This window comes from Astatotilapia calliptera, chromosome 10 (genome assembly GCF_900246225.1).
Source record: "Astatotilapia calliptera chromosome 10, fAstCal1.2, whole genome shotgun sequence".
NCBI lineage: Eukaryota > Metazoa > Chordata > Actinopteri > Cichliformes > Cichlidae > Astatotilapia > Astatotilapia calliptera.
This window is the reverse complement of record NC_039311.1, coordinates 21,062,830-21,087,167: the sequence shown is the minus strand read 5'-3', so window position 1 is coordinate 21,087,167 and position 24,338 is coordinate 21,062,830. Positions and strand designations below refer to the sequence as shown.

At 38.2% G+C, this 24,338-nt stretch overlaps 1 protein-coding gene across 4 annotated transcripts in view; it reads left to right on the top strand.

The window, feature by feature from the left end:
• The window catches only part of LOC113031220 (rho GTPase-activating protein 26), an 89,566-nt gene extending 66,161 nt beyond the window's left edge, over positions 1-23,405 (top strand). For all 4 annotated transcript variants that reach the window (XM_026183204.1, XM_026183205.1, XM_026183206.1 and 1 more), the window contains 8 exons: positions 2,689-2,794; positions 4,404-4,563; positions 5,366-5,504; positions 6,168-6,351; positions 15,516-15,551; positions 15,695-15,805; positions 17,212-17,303; positions 21,417-23,405. In XM_026183204.1, the coding sequence (XP_026038989.1) occupies positions 2,689-2,794; positions 4,404-4,563; positions 5,366-5,504; positions 6,168-6,351; positions 15,516-15,551; positions 15,695-15,805; positions 17,212-17,303; positions 21,417-21,505 (917 nt within the window). In that variant the 3' untranslated portion in view covers positions 21,506-23,405. The remainder of the gene's footprint in view (positions 1-2,688; positions 2,795-4,403; positions 4,564-5,365; positions 5,505-6,167; positions 6,352-15,515; positions 15,552-15,694; positions 15,806-17,211; positions 17,304-21,416) is intronic.
• Positions 23,406-24,338: the final 933 nt, after the last annotated feature.

Below are 24,338 nucleotides of genomic sequence, written 5' to 3'. Positions count from 1 at the left end.
TTTAAAGACAGCGTCCTCATTTGAACTCTCTCTTTTAGGTCCTCCCTTTTTTTTTCTCCTCTCTTTTACATGTATTCACCAACTCCGCCCACAAGATCTGATATTGCATCGTGCTCTTCCTCCTTCTCAAATTTCACGAGAGACAGAATAGAAAAGAAAGTATAAAGTGTATGAAGAAAATGCTCTGACTCTGTCCATCTTGTGTCTAATATTTATGTACATCACCAGAATTCCTTCCAATTGGGCTTTATTTCTCACTCCTACTAGGAGGAGTGATATTTTGTAAGGCATCTACAAAGATCTACCAAACGTTATTCACTTGCATTACTTAATGCAGTCCATAAGAAAGACCTGAGATGAGCCTCATCTCCGTGACACGTAAATCAAAGTCTTATTTTTTTAAGAAGCCAATTTAACAAGTACTGTTTCTTCCTGTTTAGCAAGTACTAATTGACATTAATCTTCTAAAGCACAATTATGCATGATAGACGGAGTTGTTTGCCGCCTTTTCTACAAAAGTGTCAGATAATCTTAAAGCTGAATAGGCAAATTTCTGGAAAATAATAGGTCAGGAAATAGCCTGATCTGTAGATTATAAACACATTATACTATGTTTGCAATATTTTTCTTCTATCCCTACATTTTCTATGATTTAATCCTTATTTTGATACATTATGCGTGCCAGGAATACATTAAACTTTAATTAAACATTAAAGTTGCGGGCCATGGAAGATGGTTTAAAAATCATCCTTCAGTTGTGACATCAGCAAACCACTTCATCAGTCACAGATGTACCAGATTTTTCTTAATTTATTTTTTTAATCACTATATCTAGTGAGATATTTCTCTATATTTAATCACTTACTCCTGTGTGAGTTCAGACATATTGGCCTGTTCACTCATTTTAAATGACTGACTCATCTGGCATCCTGGCTGAACAGCATTGTGTCCAGTGAACACCATAGCAGGATTAATGATTAGCCAGTCACCACCAGCATGGGCAAGACACACAGGCTGTTTATAAAGACATTCTGCAGACTAAACTGTTACATTGCTGCTAGCGGTGCATACACACTAGTAACTAGAGCAGTGTGTCTTTGTGGATATTTAGGGCAGATGAAGAGGTAAAACAGAAGAAAAGCTGGTAGTAGCAATATTTCTAAATCCCCAGTCTTGCTTCCAGTTTTAATGCTAGAGCTTAAAGTCTTTTCAAAATGTCAGTTAAATGTTTGAAACAACCGAATGACGATTGAAAACAAATGTTTGTGCCATTTGACATATTAACAATGGATTTGTTTTGGCTGCTGTACATAATCATCTTGATCCGTCGATGTAAGTAACTGCTTCCCTACGGTCTTAAAAGCACCCAAAACTCAACTTGCATCACATTAGCAGCTTCCTCAATAATGAGAAAACAGGTTATTGGTGAATCAAGTGTAATTTCCTTGTTTATCTCTCTCCTGGGATGCGGTTGATGTTGGCTGGATTCCTACTCTTATTAAATTCAGAAAGCGTTTGATGGTGTTCTAAATCTACTCCGAATAAAATTAAAGGTCTTCAGTACTGTAAAACCGAATGTGTATTCGTACTGTGCTGTGACTACACATGTCTGGGCTGAGGTTTAAAGAAAAACAAAGTTTTGTTTTTTTGTCCTTTTGTGCATGTGTGTAAAGCCGTGGGCACCATAATAAGGAATGCTGATTTTTATTTATTTATTTTTTTTTGTATATATGTGTGTCTGCTGGAGCCCAGCCCAGTTATGTAAGAAAATAATAAAAATTATGGTTGCCTGTGTATAAGATGCTCTGTCAGTTGTGGGAGCGTTGCCTGGCACTGACAGCTGGGGCCTGAAGGTTGATATAGTGTGAGTCTGCTGTCATCTCTTTATTGACTAGCCCCGCAGGCTTGAGTTATTATAGTTATTCATCAGCAACAGGCTGTTCTGCCCTGCTTGCCATGGAGCTTTTCCACTTTGTAACAGTATTAAACACACAGTGCCAATAAATACCCACATGCATCCTCAGCTCTGTCTCTGCATCTTGTGGAGATAAACGTTTTAATATGCGCTTCATAACTAGTTTGGCAATGGTACACAGAAACCCTGATTCCCTCTGAATATTTATCACCTACCTAACCTTGTTTATGACACTCAAGCCCATTGCATCAGTTGGTTTCCTAAATCAGCTGGACTATTTTTTTTTTTCTCACAAAAATGGCACAAACATGAGTTTATGGTGCGTTTTCATAGAACTGCAGGTTGATACTCATAGTGATTATATAGAATGCCAAGATGGCATATGTGGGTCTGATTTTTAATTATTGTTGGAAAACAATGTGTTTACAAAAGAATATAAGCAGCTTAAGACTGTTAGGATGATAGTTGGTTGTAGCGACAGGAAAAAGGATGTGAAATATCTGTGTGACATCTAAGAACTCCACCGAGTCTGGATGTTATTCAGACTTTTATTTTATTGAAATCTTGGGTATACTTGTTTAATTTCTGTGGCGTGTATTGGAATGACTGCTTTTTAGTGTCTACAACAAAAATAAAAAAGGCATCACGACTGCCTTGCATGGTTGCAAAATTACCTGTTTGATGGCTTTGTATGTGCTTGTTTGTGTCAATAAAGATATAATAATCAGCGACACACTTGAATCTCTCAAGTCTTAATATGTGTCTCTATCCAGAGATGGACAATCCAGAGGCTAGAGTAACAGAGGTCCACGCGCTAGTGCACCGGCTACCAGAGAAGAACAGACAGATGCTGGAGCTGCTGGTGAAGCACCTGGCCAAGTAAGTGGAAAAATTGCACACATGGGACAAGAGGTGTAACTGCATTATACGCTGTTCATTTCTAAAGCAATTTAACACTGTGTAGTGTTATTAGCATTAGCGACTCCATTTAAATTGCTATAATGCTTCTTTGCTTAATTGCTGTCCAAAAGAATTAATGCTCAGCGTAATCTGTTGACCACATGCGCTAATGCTGTGTGTACTGAAAATAGAAACCCATCCGCTAACCACTAGGCGAAATCTATTTCTGGACTTGGGCCTTTAAAAAGAAAGACGAGCTAGTGGCCGGATGCAGGCATTTCTGTCAGTACCAAGAAGAGTTAATCAGACCTTATTCTCAGTGTCTAGTTTACAATTGGATTAAAAGTGGTTAAAAGGTTAAGAAATTGCACATATATTTTTTTATGTAATGTAATTTTAAACTTTACTTGTTTCTGATGCCAATCCCGACTTTCCCAGCAAGATTAGCGCTCGACTTTAAGTTCACCCACCTAGTAAAACCCCTTGTCACAATTTAGACTTTTGCTTCAATGCTTTAGATGCTGCTGTACTGTACACATGCAGTGGTGCTTTGTATTGTACAGGTGAGAGAAATTGTGAATAAAACCCATTGTCTTTCTGCAGGTCACATTCTGCAAGTTGCTGTAACACATAAGCAGAGATAGCATGATACCGCTAGCTTAAGTCTACTTATTTCTCCAAAGCACCCAACTTGCTTTGTGTTTTCAGTGTAAACCCGCATCTAAGCCCCCATGGCTTTATCTGGCTTTTCTTCAACAGCAACAGCATGATACAATCTGTGGTAATGAGGACATAAGCCGCATTTAAACCACATGTAGGTGAACGCATTTGCAGAGAGTTCCGAGGACACGTTACCTGGGTTTAGTGGATTACAGCTGCCAATAGCTATTATCATCACAGGCTTATAGGTAGAGGCTGGATCACACTGTAGCTCAGCTCTCTGTGTCATTTTGTTCATGTATGATTTAAGATTTATTGCATTGTTCAGTGTATACAATGAGGTTTGTAATGGTTGAGATTTAATGAGAGCGTAAGTGTAAGCCAAATGTATTATTATGTCACAATCAGGTTTAACATATTCTCCCTCATTATGATTTTCCTGCTTTAATGCCATTTTTTTTGGACTGCTTAGGCAATGTGCCGATCTATCTTGACTGAGCTCTTACATTTTATATGAGTTTCTTATTTTTTTTTAATTTTTTTGTAACCTGTGTTGTTTGGCAGCTTTTGAAATCAGGATTGTGCTCTGAATGCAGTGAAAACACATTTGCTTTTCCTGTAAGCTCTATAAAGTCTCTGCAGGCTCCTCCTGTTCATTTGTTTCTTTTGTCTGTTTGTTTATTCATATATGTTAGTGTTACTTCTGTTATTATACACAGGAGAAAAAAAATAGGAGTTGCTTCTCCTGAAAATGGGTAAAATAAGTGAGGCTGTATATTTAGGTAATAATTATGTGAGTGATGCGTCATGTGAGACTTTGTTAATGTAAGAAAAAAACTGTCAGGAACTGTAGCTTCAAATCGTGTCAAGTTCCACGTTTCTAATTTGGATTTACTGTGTCGCCCTTTTCTTTGTGTAACCTTAATAGTGTGGCCAGTCACCATCAACAAAACCTCATGACCATTGCCAATCTGGGTGTAGTCTTTGGACCAACTCTGCTCCGCCCACAGGAGGAGACTGTTGCAGCCATCATGGACATTAAATTCCAGAACATTGTTGTGGAGATCCTCATAGAGCACCATGAGAGGGTAAGATGATGCATAACCTTAATGAGTAGCATAACTGCAGAGAGATTAAATGCACCCGTTACACAGACATTGTGTATTTATACAGACACATAGACAAACACACACAGCTCAAGTTGGCACTCCTCAGTCTTTTGACTTTCCCAGACTACTGCTGTATCTACTGGAATGTGTGAAAATATAGTAAAAGAAAGCAAAAATCTTTAACACGCTTGTCTCACCATAATGAAGAAGCATGTACAGTGTCACAGGCGATTAACACAGCCTGCAATAACAAACTAAAAAGCATATTTGAAAACTAATAGACTTATGTAATCGGTTCGAGGAAGGCGGAGGTAAAAAAAAAAAATTACTGCCTGTGTTTATTTTTATCACGTCGTGGGGATTTTACTTTCCTGACTGTACTTAAAGTGGAAGGAAATTTCAGTAATGCCATGATCACTGCCACAAATCTCAGACTAGACCCAGCAATGTCCCCTGTTGTTAAATCTCTACATGTGTAATTACTCTCATTTAAAAGACGTTTCACACGCAGCTGCAAGCAGCTTTGTTGCAGTGTTCTGTAATTGCAATGGTTGAAGCTCTGCTGCAAAATAAAAAAAATCCAGGAACTAATATTCAGTGTAATGCTTCTGCTCACAAATGAATTAATGTCTGTCCTCAACGTAATGGGCAAGGGCGGTGAATTATTGTTTGCTTTTATATCACTGGAATCAAATTTAAATTTGCCAAAGCACTATTTACATATTTATGCACTGTGCTGTTTCTTAGTTTGTATTTAATTCTGATTGTCTTGTTTGTGCAGATATTCAGAGACATGCCGAATTCTTCTTTGTCCAACACGCAGCTGAAAACGCCCAGGAGGAGGAGCACAGACAGCAAAACTCCTTCCTGCAGCGAAAGGCCACTCACGCTTTTCCACACCCCGACACATTCCCACAAGGGTAAGCTGAAGGACATGACCTCATGCAAATGATATATTTATTTATTTTAGGATTTCTTTATTTAATTTTTGGTTTTTTTAAAAGCATCTGTTTGTTTGCATTAAAACATAGACAACACAGGTATACCAAACAAACCGAACAACAAACAGAACAATTCCTAATCCTAATTCCTTCAGCCACCTATTAAAGGGAGGAAGTTTGTCAGACATGCAGGATTGCAGCGGAATTTTCCTTGCTAACAGCTTTGATAAGTAAACCTCATAATGATCTTTCGTACTCTTGAATAAAGCACCCAAAATAATGCTGTAAGGGGGGGCTCCCTATTAAAAGCCTTGGTGAAAAACAAAAAAAGTGACCCCTAAAGGTCAGTAATCTGTTACATTAAATAAGAATGCAAGGTTTTTACCTCTCAGCTGTAAAAGGCTGTTGGAGTATTTTCGTCACACCGCCAGGTGAGCGGAAGAACGGGTGGCTTTGACACCAGAGTTTGTGAATATGATAACCCAGGAACGATTCAACGTAGGATTTTCAAACTAATACCATAAGTGCATCTACTAAAAATCTCAGATGAGAGTGGTTGCCAGTTTTTCTAAATAGTTCAAACCATTTTTATGAAATGAGAAAGCCCCAAGGAATACATCACTCACACATTTACTCTTACAGGTGAGAAAAGGAACAGTGTTGGCAACGCCACAGCTGCTGACCTGCAACACTCGGTGTCCTCGTCTGCTAACTGTAACAGCAGCAGCAGCAGTAGCAGCAGCAGCAGCCAAGGTCGAACCCCGAGACACAGCCTGACAAGCAATGATGGCGAGCAGGACAGCCGGCAGAACCGGCCCACATCACTGTGAGTAGGACAGCATTACGAAATAAGGTTAACCCAAGTAGTTTCTAACAGATGCACCAGCATAAATATGTGCACTCGATTTAAACATTAAAATGGCACAGTGGTGTGGTGGTTTGCACTGTCACCTCACAGCAAGAGTGTCCTTGATTCGAATGCACTGGAGAGCTGGGACGTTTCTGTGTGGAGTGTGCATCTTTCATAAGGGACTCTGGCTCAATCCCACAGTCCAAAAGCATGCTTCTCAGGCTAACTGATGATTCTAAATCGGCAGTAGATGTGAGCGACCTGGGTGTACGCAGCCTCTCGCCCTGTGACAGCTGTGATGGACTTGTTTTGTTCACTGAAAGCATCTATGAGTTGGTGATTTACATAAAATTAACAAGAATTTTAAGAAGAAAATTAAGGTAGTAAAGATAACTTATCAGTCTAATGGTTTTTTAAAGGGTATTTTGAACATATTAATATATGAGGTACAGCAGATAAAGCTCTGTGCACAAATATGAAAACATTTAACTTCAAATATACATACAAACTAAAAAATATATACACTATGTGAACTGTTTTCAATCACACTGATGAAACACTGTGCTACATATTTGTATATCAGTATACATCTCCATGTATGGTTGACAGGAGCTTAGTGAAGTATACTTTTGACTGGCTGGTTAAATCCCAAAGGATTCTGGTGAAGTTCTGCAGCTGTCTGCTTCTCCTGAATGAATAAAATTTAAAAATAGCTGCTGCATAATCTAGCCAAGCAGGTTTTGATACAATGAAAAAGCATAAATGGTACTTGATATTTGTCATGCTGTGCAAAAGCTGAGTTTTTTTCTTTCTTTCATGATCTGTTGCAAAGCAGCATGACAAAAGTGGCAAACGTACATCCAGTCATAAACCCCTTTCTTCACTGACGAGAGGGTGACATGCAGCAGATGACATGTCCTACGTGGAGTCGATGCACCTTAAATCCAACTTCTAAAAGATTGTGACTTTGGTTTTTTTCAGTGCACTTTTAGTTTAAAACTCAATGTATGGCATTAAAAAGTTGGTATGGTAATAAGTGTCTCAGATTTACCTCTCACAGTGTGTTCGCTTGTCAGATTATCTTGTCTGATTGTCAGTTTAAGAACTGAAACCAGCTGAGATAAAAATATTATCACAGGGCTGACTGAACCTGTCTCCTGCTGAAAATAACCATGTTTTTATGTAAACGTTAAATCTGGAACTCACAGAGACAAAGGTTGGCCAGGCATATGGTCTGACACACAAATGTACAGGAACACAAACAATATCTTCTGTCTGTCATCCTGATATTATTTTATGGTGTTTGTTGTTAACATACACCTAGTTATAAAGACTGCAGGCCCAGTCTGTCACCAATAATTGTTTCTCCTTCTCTTCCACTGATACTGCCACTCATTCTCCTTTATTATCTCCCACGGCTTGGAATTCATTTTTTAATTTTCTCAACAGCATGTTACTGTTCCACCCAGCCTTTGTTTATCAACTTTGTTATTTGTGTGAGTTCTGTGTCAATTTTGCATCTTCAATCTGAACTTTGATTAATGTTAGAAATGAACGGCCATCAGTACTGTAAGGTTTCCTTCATCAAACAACAAAAATACTTTTGGCTGCTGATTACTTGAGTATGGCTGTGGACTGTAACAGAACAGAAACATACCTCCTGCCCTTGTTGATGATGTTGTTCCTGGGATTCACTGGAGCCACTTGCCTAGCTTGGGAGTCACTGTACCTAGTGCTTCTATTACCACTGGGACCACTTGTTAAGTCAAATTGTTGAATGTTGTCATTGTGTTTCTTAAATTTGTAAAGTCTCAGTTCAAGCAGTAGGATCAAAGAGATTCCTTTGATCCTGACCACCTCTCCAGCCACTCTGTGCTGGGGGAGGTTTTATTGTAGATACATCTTATCTGAAAGATCTGTTTCTTTTGTTGTAAGCTTCCTGCTTTTATGACCCTTTTGGTGAGCAGGAGGTCACACAAACGTACCCCCATGACACACACACACACACACACACACACACACACACACACACACACACACACACACACACATAGTGCCTTGTCTTAGAACCATTGGGGGGGTTTACGGTGGGAGGTGCTTGTGCTGTGATGTGTATTGTAACTGTCATGTCAATAAAAAGGCTACGAGGGGAGCTGCTCTTTGAAGGATTTGGGCTAGAGACAGGTGAGGAGCATTGCTCCACTGCCTGGTTCTGACCAAAGCTCTCCCTCGTTAGCGAGTAAAAGACCGGTTGAAGATGTTCTGTCTTGTTTTCGTTCTTCATGAGGAATAAGTCTCTAAACTAGCGGGGCCTGTGGAAACATAGACTCAACACCACTGTTACCTTCACCCTCCACATCTTCTCTGACCCCTTGGTACTTCTGCAGCTTCCTTCTTCTTGATGTTGCTGTCATTCAGAACTGTTACATCTATCACTACGGCCGTCTTCCTCTGTTTGTCTACCACCACTATGTCTGGTTGGATAGCCATCACCGTTTTGTCTCTCTTTATCTGGACGTCCCACAGGATCGTATCTCGGTCATTTTTCACCACCCTTGGGGGCGTCTTCCATTTTGACCTCAGGACTTCCAGGCCATACTCGCCACAGATGTTTCTGTACACTATGCCGGCCACTTGGTTATGGAGTTCCATGTATGCCCTGCCAGCTAACATCTTACACCCTGCTGTTATGTGCTGGATTGTCTCAGGGCCATCTTTACACAGCCTGCACCTGAGGTCTTGCCTGATGTGATAGACCCCAGCCCAGCGCTTATTCCTGTGCTGCCATGATTACTGCCTCTGTGCTGTCTTTCAGTCCAGCTTTGTCCAGCCACTGGTAGGACTTCTGGAGGTCAGCCACTTCCTCGGTCTGCTGGTGGTACAGATAGGGGTCTATCCTTCCATGATGGATCCTCCTTATCCTCTTCTTTCTTGGGTTTCTGCTGCCTGAGGTATTCACTGAGTATGCGGTCGGTTGGAGCCATCCTTATGATGTATTTGAAGTATTTTCCTGTTTCTTATGGTATGCTTATATTTGGCTTAAATGCTATCTTTACTAATCACAATAGATCAATCAGTAAAAAAACAAAATAAATTAAAAAAAATCATCTTTATATCTTTAATACTAATATTACTGAAAGCATTTTTTTTTTCAAACGAAAGCCAATGGCTGTATATAGACAGTATACTCTATATTGTGTGTACAACATAAAACAAAAGATGTATGCCCGTATGCTGTAGTGATACAATTGAAATTTAATGGGCTCCACGCAACTGCTGCTCTGCTTGATGGAGAGAAAGCTAACGGATAAAAAAATGTTTATGCATACAAAAAGTCACAACTTACATTTTTCATCGTTTAATAATTTGAGTGATTTGTGCACACAATTCATAGAAAACACATACTTTATATTCCAGGTGTAATAATAAATGTATTTGGGATATTTTTTTTTTTTTTAAACTGAGCCCAGGGTCCACATTAGGATGTCTAGAGAAGTGTTATTCGTGATATGTGAAATGAGGGGAGAAATAAGAATGCACAGCAGGAACAGGTGCTTTAAGAGATGCTCTGAAGAATACAGAGAACAGCCGACAGAGAAAAGGGCTTTTTTGGAAACTCTTTGCTTTATGAGTCACAAGGAAGAAGCATTTAATGACTGTAGTGAACAACCTGTGATAGAGCACCTAATGGTGTATGCAATTATATGTTCAAAGCCTGCTATCCTTATGTTTTTTCCTTTTATCCCCTTATACTTGTGCTTGGGCAGAACCGTATGTTTGATGTAATTGTTTTTTATACTTTATGTCCCTTTCTGTTTGCACTGTATGTCTCCAAGCATGTTAAAGGTAAATTCGAACTTGCTTAATTTACTTTGCTTTATTTACTTCTGCTTTTTAGTGTATATGCCAAAGGTTACTGCAGGGTCCTTGGTTTGAGGTTTGGGTGTCACTTGCTGTCTCCCTGCTTTCATGCCTGCCCATCCTCTGAAAATAAGGCCTTTAAAATTCCTACAATCGAGAAAGAAAAGAAAAAAATGACCAGCATGGAATCAAAACTCTACCAGCTCAGTGTGAACAGACACACATTAGAGGATTTTCGATTTAGCTGTTGAGGGATTTTCAGCCAGAGTGAATACACTACACCTTGGGGAAAAGAGTCTTTCCTAAGCTGCTGGACTGGACTAGCAAAGATAGATATGTGTAACTGACTCTGATCCCAGCTCGGATCATCATTTCATATTCTCCCAGAGCCACATCACAAATTGGCAGGAAAAACCAGCCTCAGCGACCTCATCATATGCGCAGAGCTACAGAGCAACCGGTTGACATCGTTAGCTCTGTCTGTTCTCCTATTCCCTACTACTATTTGTCAGGTGCTTTTTACAAACCTGCAAACCTTTGACTATGTCTAGAGGCAAACCTAAAAGAGATGTCAGTCTGCAATGCACTGGGGTCTGAGTTGGGTCAAATCTACGAGGTCGACGGTGGCCTGGACCTGATGTTCTAAGGTGAAAATGTAAATGCCAAAAACCTCCTGCTCTGCTCTGCTCTTGTCTCTTTGTGAAAGTCAGTGAATTGTTTTGTATTTATCGTGCTGTTTTTTTTATTTTTAATGAAAAGAAAGCAAAGCAAGAAAATAATTGTTTAGTGGAGATTGATTAGTATAGAGAGAGTGACTGAAAAAAACACTCTCACGTGCCATCAATGAGAGGAAGAAGAAAAACATCCATTAAGGATTTGTAGACAGGCTGTCATCAAGATACTCCCTCCTAACAGCATAACACCCTTTTACACACATGCATTACCAGATTACATGTGTCTGCTTTGGCTGCTTTTATTGATAAACAGCTTGTTTATATAAATATTTTTTCTCCTTCCTGCTCTCAGGATATTACAGATATTACACTGATTACTTCAGAGCTCTAATAAGGGATAAATTCATGCCACCATCAGTAAAAATGGACATGTAGTATAAGTAAAAACCAACCTCTCACTTTTCTCTGCACTACTTTAACCTTGCGTACAGGTAATGCTGGGCTCTGTGACAAAAGAAGTAAGTAAAATTTATGATTCTCATTACTAAAATGTTCTCAGAGCTTTTTGCACCCTTGTGTTTTGAGTCCAGACTCAACATTTGCAGGCAATTCTGGGGTCAATCTGATTTATTTCTTAAACTATAAATTCTTGTTTAAGGCTGTAAACTGTATTTGTCGCTCTCACATCTGCAGAGGCAAACACTACATGGTGGTGTTGTGACTCAGCAGCATGAAGTCCACTTTAAAAACAAAAGAAAAAAAATCAGGCAGCTGATTCCATGAGTACAGGTCATATTCGTTGCAAAATAAACACGAGATTCACCATGAAATATTCAGATTATTTATAATTGCATTGTTAATTCTCAAAATGTATTCTTGCATAGTTTTACTGACATAGAAGTTGGTCCCCTCTTGCCGTGTCTATCACAGTGATCTGTGATTAGTGACAGTTAAAGGGTGCTGTCCACACTGATTGATTTTTTTTTTTAATGTTGATTGATCTCTGAGTGGAGAATAAAGTAGAAAAGGATGGATCAGTTACTGTGACTCTGCTGATCCTGATAAAGCCACGGTGATAATATCAAAGTGCCTTTTTGAGCTTATTTAAACCAAATGATCTCACTTCCTGTCCTGTTACTAGTTTATTTACCAGAGTTCAGAGTTAACATCAAGTTGAAGTAGTTTGACTTTCTAATAATTTATTTTCTAAAGTAAATTTAGAAGTTAGAAGTTGCAAGATTGATCTTCCAACTCGTACTTCTCTCACTCTGGAGTTGCCAAATACTGATGGTGTAAGAAGAGCTCCAAAATAATTATGGAGGGGGTGAAACTGTTTCTAGATGTTTCTAAGGTCAACAAAGATATATGTATCACTTATCATCTTTGTTTATGTGTGTTTGTCTTGTTCTGTGTGCACTGAGTTACTGATCTAAAAGCTATTTTACTGATGCTTTTATTGTAGTGTCCCAAAAACATCCATCCATCCTCAGCTCATTCAGTTTCCCTGGACAGGTTGCCAGTCTGTCACAGGGTCCCTGAAACAAAACATCACAAAACTAACTTTTAAATATAGCTACGTCACCATAGCAACCATATGTTACATCATCAAAAAAAGGGAAAGGCTGTTATAATATAGAATAGAGCCGACTATGAATCTGTTGACGCTGTGCAGAGAGGGAGATAAGAGGAAAAAATAATAATCCTCTGACTCACCAATGTGATGTTATATAAAATGAATGAGGGGATTGATCTGACACTGGAAGAAAAAGAGTACAGTCTGCTTTTGCTAGGCAGGTGCAGATTGTTAAAATAAAATAATAAAGAAGCCATATCTTTACAGTAGCCCATTTATTAGAGTTTCTCTCTTTTTACCATTTTTAGTGGAAGGATATATAGAATTTTTCACCTCACTGTTCATTCAAATTACTTCTTCTGTTTGGTATGGTAAAAAAAATCTTCACAGAATTTAAAATTACCTCTCAAAGTATTTCACAAATAGAAAATTCTACTCAGATTTCCTGTACTTTCTGGCTACCTTTTGAATCCACTATAACATATCAAATGCTACTATTTTGGCACTGTTGGCTATAATATGTTTTAACTCCATTCTTCTAATAAATTGTCACTGATTATGGGGGCAAATTGAGTATTTTAAAGGCCAGTTAAATGTGTTCACTTGTTGGATTCCTGGTGATTGAAGCAATCAGAAGTAGCTCAAGAATCAGTTTGAAATCTTTTTAAACAATTGAGGCAAATTGCTTGTGCTATTAAGAATAAGTATAAGAATAAGAAGACCTGCAAATAAGACTCCCAGGAAAAATTCAGTTTAGAAATAGGTGTATAAATATACGACTTTTTTTTTAGTATTTAGCTTTTATGAGTAATACAAGTAAGAAGAAGCAAAGGCTTCCAAAAGAAAGCCCAAAATAAACGTCGACGTAGGGGATGATGCACAGCAGCATGGCTGTGTTTTCAGTGCTGTGAATGCACAACAGTGGGTGTTCTGGTTCTTTGTGACTCTGCTGGCTTAATTTACATGCCAGTTTTCTGTGATGCATTTACGTTTTAATCTCTGAAACAATCTGGTGTTGCCTTTTATGTAATCTTTGTGTGTTAAAAGTGACAGTTCATCTGCATCCTGCATCATTGGATTAGAAAGACTGAATGAAAAATCTTTTGGGGAAGTCCAGTGTTGGTCAAGTTACTTTATTATTATTATTTCTCTAAGAAAGTTATCCCATTACTTTTCTGAGGTAAATAGTTACTTTATTACTTAGTGACTTTTTAAAAACATAACATAAACTTATTACACTGTTCCTCTGTCTCTCTTGCTGCATTGAGCATGTTTATGACAAAAGAATTTCCCTTGGGATAAATAAAAAAACAAAGTTCTAAAAAACAAAAAAAAGTTCTTCTTCTTATTATTATTATTAAATACACGACATGAATGTGTTATAAATCAATAGACCTTTCAGCCCAATTCTATTTTTTTCTGCATTATCCATCATATAAAATTGAATCAAATGAGAAAGTCTCTTTTTAAAGCTTGTTTTAGTTTGAATCTTTTAACTTTATGCACTTCGCATCAGGCAAAAATTAAATTATACGCAACAGTCTTTGACTTGAAGGAATTTGTTTAACATTTTAACCTATTCTCTGCATATTTCAGCATATGAACTAAAACAATGTTTTGTGTTTACACTCAAATAGATGCAAGTACTTGCAAAGATTCAGCGGCACTAAGTACAGTCGTTCTTAAATCTATTTTTACCTGTTTAGCAGGAGTGGGGCATGTGGAGGTTTGCCTAGTGCCACATCAGTCATGTCAGTGGGGGGATCCGGGGGTTTCTCTGTGAATTTCACATTCCCATGGCAGCGTTCTAGGTGCTTGCTCAGATTTGAAGTTAAATTTTTCGCTGTAGAAAAAGTTTTTTCCCCCACGCAGAGTGTACAGCAGACGCGAATGTTTTTGTCACTTTTTTACAGAATCGAACTCAAAGTAAAGTCAGTACTTCGAGCTTTAAACGCTGCATGGTCGTACTCTCCTTCACAATCCATATTATTCATTGTTGATCTACACACGTCTGTTGTTGCTACGGACGCTGCACGCTTGTTCGTCATTATCATGAGACACTCCCACAAACATCACAAACAAAATCACGGTTTAGTAATGCGGTAACGTAGCGTGCTTATGGGAAAGTAACAGTAATCTAATTACTTTTTTGCCATAGTAATCCCTTACTTTACTAATAAAGTAATCAGATTACAGTAACACATTACTTTTAACACGCTACTGCCCATCTCTGGTGAAGACATGGATCTTGCTGAGAAAGTTGAAATACATTTAACATCACCACGTTGACCAAAACTGCATCTATGACTATTCCCTTACAAAGAGTATCACTACAACTGATTCTTGGATCAGTCCTTTGTAGTTATTGATTTTTTTTTATCCCCACCTAATTAAAGTCTTGTTGATTTTTTTTTTTTTTTTTTGTTACATGTAAGGATAAATATAAGGATATCGTGTTTACCCTCCTACGTCTTTGCATTTAACCCATCCTAATTATTAGGGGCAGTGGGAATCAACTATGCAGCACCCAGGAGACAACTACAAATGCACACCAATTCCTTGGTCAAGGGCAGCATGAGTGGAAAATTAAACCTGTGCAACCACAGGGAGAACATCCACACTCTGACCTCTACCCACTGTGTTTACAGACCGCAAGATTCAACTGGGACTGTGTTAGGACTTCACCAAGGGAAAATTCAAACAGCCTCCATATTAGCCTCCATTATTCTTGTTGTTTTAGTTGAACACGAAGCACATTACACTTTTACAGAATTTGGTATGGTTTGGCTTCTGGATTCACTATTTTAGCTAAGCGAGATTGGAGGGCTACTTTGCTGACTTGTCATTTATTCCTCATGTGGTGGAAAACTCTCATGTAGAACTGTGGACATCATTGTCTCTCAATTTATAATGTACAAATTCATTCCACAATGTATTTTCCCAAGTCCAGAAACACTTCTGTATGTAATAAAATGCACTGATAACAACTGATTGATTCACTTTGTCTTCTTTTCTTGTGTGTGTGTTTCCAGGCTGAACCCGAAGCCTCGCGCCAGCATACCAACAAGGTACATTTAAAACTGCTTTAAAGTCACACTTGCCACTTGTCACACCTAATTTCCAGTACTTTAGGGTATCAACATGAGGTGTTATTTATCCTGTTTTTATCTAATTCTATCAACATGTCATTCTCTGTAAATTTGTCCTTCAGTGCAACGTCTTCCAGTCCCACTTCTCCACGTTCGCCCTCCTGGCCGATGTTCTCAGCCCCTTCCAGTCCACAGCCAATATCTTCTGCCTCCAGTGACTCCTCCCCTGTCAGGTTAGTGCACAGTATTTATGAAATGACATGATGCTGACTTGCCAGCAATAAGAATGAAACTGCAAACTGTGCTCATTCTAAGAAACCTTAAACTGCAAAAGTCTAGGACGGCATGAAAGTAAAAAAGATGGAACTTTTGAAAGATGAAAGCAGTTGTCATCAATTATTATTCAGGAAAAATATATTTATACAAAATTGTAATATTTGCCCAACTAGTTAAAAAACCTTATCTGAAAGCTTATGGATCTCCATTATTGTAGTTAATTTGATCAACACACTTCCAGCCAGCAGAGCTCAAGAGGCATTGGTGTAGTGGATGTGACTGACCTCTCCTCTTCCCCATGAAACGAGAGAGCTTAAGAACTAACTCGTCCCTCGGGGTATTACCGCAGTATCTCAAATCAAGGACACATCAAGCAGCAGTCATTCTAATATGAGCCTCTCTATTGAAACGGCAATAAAAATACGCCTTAATTTGATGCAGTTATTCATCTGAACCTTGGTAGATATATAGTGTCTGTCACTACAGTTCATTTCAGTGCTTAACATTTTAAGCCTTAAGTGTCCTGGTGCTGTTTTAGAAGCTGATAACAGCTAGTATTCTTTTCAAGTGCTTTGCACCCTCAAAATATCAGGTCTTTAAAGCTGTGACCTCTAAATGACTCAGTAGGAGACGGTAGACAGATATAACAGTAAATTATATCTGAATGAAAAGGTAAAGTTTACAAGGCAGAAAGAAATGACAAGCTAGAACTTTAAAGACATACAACACCATGGAATATTACAGTGTCGACATAAAACCATGTCCAGAGTGTCAAATAATTAAGTAAACATATGCAAACACATCCTCATGTGCAGTTAACACTGACGTACAGCTTATTTTTAAAGACTAATTCAGAGTCATGTCACACAATAAGCAGGTAATGAGTGTATTATTTACCAAACAGAAACGCTGTGGTGGGTTCATTCCTGTCCAGTTCCATATCAAAGACCTGGTTCAGGTTTGAACATGTACAGATAATTTTTTTTGTCATTCCTGATATAGAACAAAAAGCTTCATTATCTTTATCTTCAGATCCTCCACACAAGCAAAAGGATAGGGTTGTTCTCACAAGTACTGGGTGCTCCCCCTCAGCAGATTTCTGGACATAGGCCTGTTTCCACAGAGGATCAACTGTAGGGCTGTTAATCCTCTGCTAAGTGTAGCTTTGCATGATGTACAGTCATGCACTAATATTTTATACCTACTCTAAAATCAGGAAAAGGAAAAAGTCCATGTGTGAATTTAACCATCTGATACTTAATAAACAGAGCATATAAAGTGACCAACCTGCCATTTGTGTTAAATTGAGGTACTACTTTGGTGTCTGATTACTGGCTCAGTGTAACTCTCTTCTTATTTCCAGTTTCACGGGCAGAAAAGCTCGAGCTCTATACGCCTGCAAGGCAGAGCACGACTCTGAGCTGTCCTTCATCGCTGGGACCATCTTTGAGAATGGTGAGTCACAATCTGGACTTGCCAGCAGAAAGGAAAAAGGAAAGAATGTGGGTTGGCGTATAGAAACTATTTGTTGTCAAAACAAAAATCCAGACTTGGGAATTTGCTTGGCCTTGGTGCTGAGGCTTTCAAAAAATCCTCGACGTTTATCCAAATAGTCAGCCGTCCAAAAATTATATATGATAGGCTTATAGCACCACTTTCCCTTGACTAGAACTTCTGGAACTTCTTCTTTATGATATGAAGTGAATATGAAGGAGCATAGAGGAATGTACACTGCTAATTCCAGAGACTGGATCCACAGAACATTTGTTTAACATATTTTATCTGGCACCTGGCAATAAAATGTGCTGAGACTTTAGAATCTGGCAAACAGACAAGCTGCTAAAGCAATACACTGGACTGAATATGTAACAAACAGCAAAGACATGCATACTATATATATGAAAGTTACCCAGAGACATACAAACCATGATAAAGGGAAATGCTAAACATTTTCCCCTTTCTTTACTTTCCTATTTACCCACCTTACCAAAGGAAAATAATGCTTGGACACTGCTGCGTAACTAAAATTATTGTCACTGTGTGCAATGATCTAGTGTTCTCGTTTCCTTTGAAATGGGTCCTTTGAAGATGGACACCAGGTCTGTGAGCACTCGATGTCAATTTCTGTCTTCAAAGCACTTTGTGTGTCAAGTGGGCAGTAAGCTAGAGTTGGTTTGCTGTCAGTTTTTGATTGAATGCAGTCGTCAGTTTACTGACAAAACAATGAACTTGAACTGCTTACATTTATAGTTTAGCAAGAACTTCATTAATTTGAAAGGAAATTCTGAAATTTTCCTCAGAAACGATGATATAGTTTCTGTAGAAATGGCAACTTACAGCCAAATGATGTAGAAAACGTTGCTTTTATAAGAAAATATAGGCAGAATAAAACTAGTCTAGTCCCCCATTTCAAAGAGACACAGTGTAGATAAATTATTACCTTCACTTAAAAAAAAAAAAAAAGATTCTTCACCCTCAGTAACCATGAAGCAATAATTTTACGTAAAATCCAACAGAAGTATATAAAAAAGGTTTATTCATTCAAATAATTCATTATTAAGGCAAAAGTGCTCAGTATAAACTTAATATACAGTGGGGCAAAAAAGTATTTAGTCAGCCACCGATTGTGCAAGTTCCCCCACTTAAAATGATGACAGAGGTCAGTAATTTGCACCAGAGGTACACTTCAACTGTGAGAGACAGAATGTGAAAAAAAAATCCATGAATCCACATGGTAGGATTTGTAAAGAATTTATTCGTAAATCAGGGTGGAAAATAAGTATTTGGTCACCTCAAACAAGGAAAATCTCTGGCTCTCATAGACCTGTAACGTCTTCTGTAAGAAGCTTTTCTGTCCCCCACTCGTTACCTGTATGAATGGCACCTGTTTGAACTCATCATCTGTATAAAAGACACCTGTCCACAGCCTCAAACAGTCAGACTCCAAACTCCACCATGGCCAAGACCAAAGAGCTTTCGAAGGACACCAGGAAAAGTATTGTAGACCTGCACCAGACTGGGAAGAGTGAATCTACAATAGGCAAGCAGCTTGGTGTGAAAAAATCAACTGTGGGAGCAATCATCAGAAAATGGAAGACATACAAGACCACTGATAATCTCCCTCGATCTGGGGCTCCACGCAAGATCTCATCCCGTGGGGTCAAAATGATCATGAGAACGGTGAGCAAAGATCCCAGAACCACACGGGGGGACCTGGTGAATGACCTGCAGAGAGCTGGGACCAAAGTAACAAAGGTCACCATCAGTAACACACTACAACGGCAGGGAATCAAATCCCGCAGTGCCAGACGTGTTCCGCTGCTGAAGCCAGTGCATGTCCAGGCCCGTCTGAAGTTTGCCAGAGAGCACATGGATGATACAGCAGAGGATTGGGAGAATGTCATGTGGTCAGATGAAACCAAAGTATAACTTTTTGGTATAAACTCAACTCGTCGTGTTTGGAGGAAGAAGAATACTGAGTTGCATCCCAAGAACACCATACCTACTGTGAAGCATGGGGGTGGAAACATCATGCTATGGGGCTTTTTTTCTGCCAAGAGGACAGGACGACTGATCCGTGTTAAGGACAGAATGAATGGGGCCATGTATCGTGAGATTTTGAGCCAAAACCTCCTTCCATCAGTGAGAACTTTGAAGATGAAACGCGGCTGGGTCTTCCAACATGACAATGATCCAAAACACACCGCCCGGGCAACAAAGGAGTGGCTCCGTAAGAAGCATTTGAAAGTCCTGGAGTGGCCTAGCCAGTCTCCAGACCTCAACCCCATAGAAAATCTGTGGCTGGAGTTGAAAGTCCGTGTTGCTCGGCGACAGCCCCAAAACATCACTGCTCTTGAGAGATCTGCATGGAGGAATGGGCCAAAATACCAGCTACTGTGTGTGCAAACCTGGTAAAGACCTATAGTAAACGTTTGACCTCTGTTATTGCCAACAAAGGTTATGTTACAAAGTATTGAGTTGTATTTTTGTTATTGACCAAATACTTATTTTCCACCCTGATTTACGAATAAATTCTTTACAAATCCTACCATGTGGATTCATGGATTTTTTTTTCACATTCTGTCTCTCACAGTTGAAGTGTACCTCTGGTGCAAATTACTGACCTCTGTCATCATTTTAGGTGGGGGAACTTGCACAATCGGTGGCTGACTAAATACTTTTTTGCCCCACTGTATACCACTGGAGTAATTTTCATTTAACTAGACACTGATAAATTTAACATTTTACATTTGTATGTATGTAATAAAATTACGTGGAAAATTTAGAAGTAATTAAATGAGTTAAAGTTGGAATTTTGAGCATGAATATTCTTGCAATCAAAATAGTTGATGCAGCTACTTGTAAACAGTCGCCGAATATAAAAAAATTCAATGCAATCACTGGGTAACTACTGATTTTTCCCAACTGGAATGAAGACTGCAATCCATTTTTTATTCTACTGTGAATGAGCCATTAGGACTCTGATTATATAATCTCAGTTTCTTTGTGCAGATCTGGGCTTCATTACCCGAGATCAGCCAAATTTAAGAACAATAACTATACTGGGTCTTCTGCTTTGCTGGCTATTATAATTATAGTTGGCCTGAGTAAAGTTTCCTTGTAGACATATACTCCATGTTGGTGGGATGTAGTTTCAAACCCAAACCAAAATAGAATTAACTGCATAAAGACTATTTAGGCTTATGTAATGCAGACTCATGTTATCCGAGGCCTTTTGGTCATAATGTGTCCTTGGGGACATCCAATCCTTAACGTGGTATCTCAGCAATGCAGTCTGCTCACGGCTGGCGAAGGATGAAGCATCCCAGCTGTCCACACGGAGCTCATAATACAACCTCATAGTGCTTTCTTGACATTTACAAGAATAAAGCAACGGTATAATATTCATACTACAGGTTTGCTGAATTTAACATTTCCCCCCTACATAAATAGTAAGAATCAAATACGTGCAAAGGCTTACATGGTTTTATTTTTCTGTCTTTGATGTAAATGTGGTGCGCAGCTTGGTGCAAATTAGATTCCTGGTGTGGACAAATCTGGTGAACACACAATCTAACCCTGTAGCAATGTTGCACTTTCGTATTTATAGGATGTTTAACCACCACAGCACCCCAAACTAATCTAATCATGTTTCCAATTTAAAACTGCACTGCACTTTTACCAAGCTGTTGGAACAAACCATCAAAAGTGGTATGTTTGAGTTAACAATTTCATTCCTGCATGAATGATTTCACAAGAATGAACTTACATGTTCATGTACAGAAAAGACTTTCCTGTTGCAGGACGCGTGCCTGACGTTTCGGGCTCATACTGTGTTTCATGCTCACAAGTAAACAACAGCCAATCTGTGATGCCAGAGATATCCTCTCCAAAGTATTTAGACATTAAACACTCGATGGGGAACATGTGGAAGTGTTAACCATCATCTTAAGCCTGCTTCTCCACCCTCTCACCCTCAGTATGCATAGTGTCTTCACATTTTTATGAACATTTCAGTTCTATGTCAATGCATTTCAACAATATCCATGTTTTCCCCCTTCTGTCTAGTTCATACTTCCAGGGAGCCTGGCTGGTTGGAAGGGACTCTTGATGGGCGAACAGGACTGATACCAGAGAACTATGTTGAGTTTGTATAATTTAACGGCATACATGAACTGGAAGATTGTGGATGGGAGTAGACCAAACTGGATTTTAATGAACTATATTTAACTTCAGAAAACTAAACAGATTGAGGATACAGGCTCAATCACTTCTATTGTACTGGACGGGACCAATGCAGATAAGGTGACTTTTTGTTTTGATCAGACTGGAAACTGAAACTGGACCAAGCAGAACCATATCCAATAGATATGACACAAAAACAAAGCATACCGAAGTGGGGAGAGAACCCTGAATTGCACTGGGGAATGAAAACATATATAAAAAGACGAGACTGCTTTTATTTGATTAGCGTGCGTGGCTTTTAGTCTTGGTGAAGACTATATGGGAACAAACCCAAATTTGTGTGTGTGTGAGCGAAAGAGAGAGAGAACAGTGGGAGGAAGTTAGACAAACTTGTATAAATGATTTGATATTTTTCAGCTGCAATGTGTGTGAGTTCTTTGCTTTTATATTTTGAACTGCACCGTCCCTCACTCCAACCACCTTTTCCACACACTCCTTTTTTTTGGTTAGGTATAAATAGGCAACTGTTTCTGCAGAGATGTTGACAGGACGTATTAACTTTGGACTTCACCTATTGTAGAATTGATTAGTAATGCCAAATGGGACAGTTAAGCTTTAAAAGTTGACTTAAATGATTGGGTTTGGCTTTATGGCTGTAAATGTGTGAGCACTGCAGAAGTGCAGTTATTGCCTGGGACAAGACTCAACCTGGCTAATGTTTCAGAGCTCCAGTTAAGCATCAGGAGCCCCCGGGCAGGTCGGCACAGGATGAGTTTTCTTTGGAACTAGTTCACTCAAAGGTCAGCTATGGGTTTCTCTTTATTTATAATTTTTCCCCTGCAGAGCCCTCGCATAAAATGCGAAAAATTTCAAATAATCCCCACAAGCCCATCAGCAATTTAAAATGCAACAAAGGCAGAACAGCTGATTCCTGTCAGTTAAAACAAGCCCAGCTGTGAGGCATCACCATTTCAGTCCATTCAGGAAGATTGAATGAACTTGGGAAAAACATGTTTATTTATAATATTTTCTTTTAGTTTTAGCCATTATGCAGATTTAGTTACTTGGTTATCTTGGATGCTTAAATCTTGACAGCACGGTGCGACTGAAAAATTGAAATAATTTTGAAAGTCAAGGTATCACACAGTCTTTATTGTTCCATGCCCTTTATACCTCATCACTTTACTTAATATTTCAAAAAAATGTAAAGTTAAGCATCCCTCAAGAGTTGAACATTCATAGTTTCTTCTTTACGCCTAATTTTTCCTGTGTAGGAAACAAGATTACATGATTATCTAATTTAACCATGGCTGACCTAGTTGAGTTATTCTTTGATCAAAAATTTACTGCCCAGCCTGTAATTTGTAAATACATTCAGTTCAGATACTTGAAGGGGGAAAAGGTGATAGATTTTTCAGAATTGTTTTTACTTGTGTATAAAAGCTGGTCAGCTTTGTGGCTTGCTCATTCCTTGAACCACTTGTTAAGAAAATTATTTTTCCCCATTTTATCCTGTATCCAGTTTATAAATTCAACAGAAAAATCAAATGGGAGAGTAAAAAAAGCTTAAATGTGAAATAAGACTACTTTATTCAAATCTAAATTTTTTATTTATGAGATTACTTAAAGGCTAAATCCTGCACGGCATTCTTTTTGGGGTGTTTTCTTGACTTTGTAAATAAATACACAGTATTTGATAAGGTATACTTTTTTCATTATGAAATTTTATATTTTGTATTTTTAGCATACTAATTTAATTCCTTAATTCCATCTTTGTTGCCCTGATTTTTTGTATCATTTAAATCCTGCAGCCTTAAATATTCTTTTGAATGTTTTTGTGAAAAATGTGCAGAATTAAAGACAAATCTTGAACAGCTGTAGCTTGAAGTTTTCTTTCTAGTTTCCAATCCTGATTCCGATTTTTGTCTTCTGGTTTATTATTAATAATGTGTAATTATTCATCCTGTAATCCCTACTTTATATTTTAAAAAAATTGTGCATAAAAACAGCTATTATTGTTTTATCCTTTTTATTCGTTTTTATTTTTAATTTATTTTTGTTTTAATACGGTTTATTTTCAGTTAGTTTCCAGAGTGGAGTCGTACGTTTAAGTTGAGTTTTTAAAAAAAAAAGAAAAAGTTTAAATGTTAGATTTAGGCTTTTAACTTATTACTGTATAGAGAGCATACAGAGGCAAGAATTGAGAAAATCAGCATAGGTATAGCAATAAAAGCGCTAAAAAAGTATAAAAACTAAAGATATTTCTACAATATTTTTATTTTAGGTTTTTAAAATTAACAGAATAGATTTGTTTTAGTTGACTAGAACAACTTTGATGCGCTACACTAGAATTTGAGTGGATTGGCTCATAGGTAAGCAGAACTATTCTCTCTTGCTAAACAGCACTTTGACACAAGGTTAGGCCATCAGTCAGCTGCACTGGACTTCATATTAAGTCATGTTTTTACAGTTTGGATTCCTTTTAAGTAAACGTTTACTGATGTTTATTTAAATTTAGAATCTACTTGTGGTGAGTCATAACTTGCAGCTAAGATGACATGAAAATGTAAGCTTTAAGTTTCAAGCACTCGTGACTGCAGGCTAATTCATTAGCACTTATTAGTTAATTTATAAATGCATTTACATGCTTTCTTTCTCATAAAAGACAAAGAGACTGATACCAGTACATTATGTGTGGGGCTAGCATCAGGAGGCAAATAGCTTACATATAGTTTAGCTTAGCATAACAGCTATATGACACAGGAAGGATACAGCTGGCCTCTTTTCATATTTAAGAACATAATA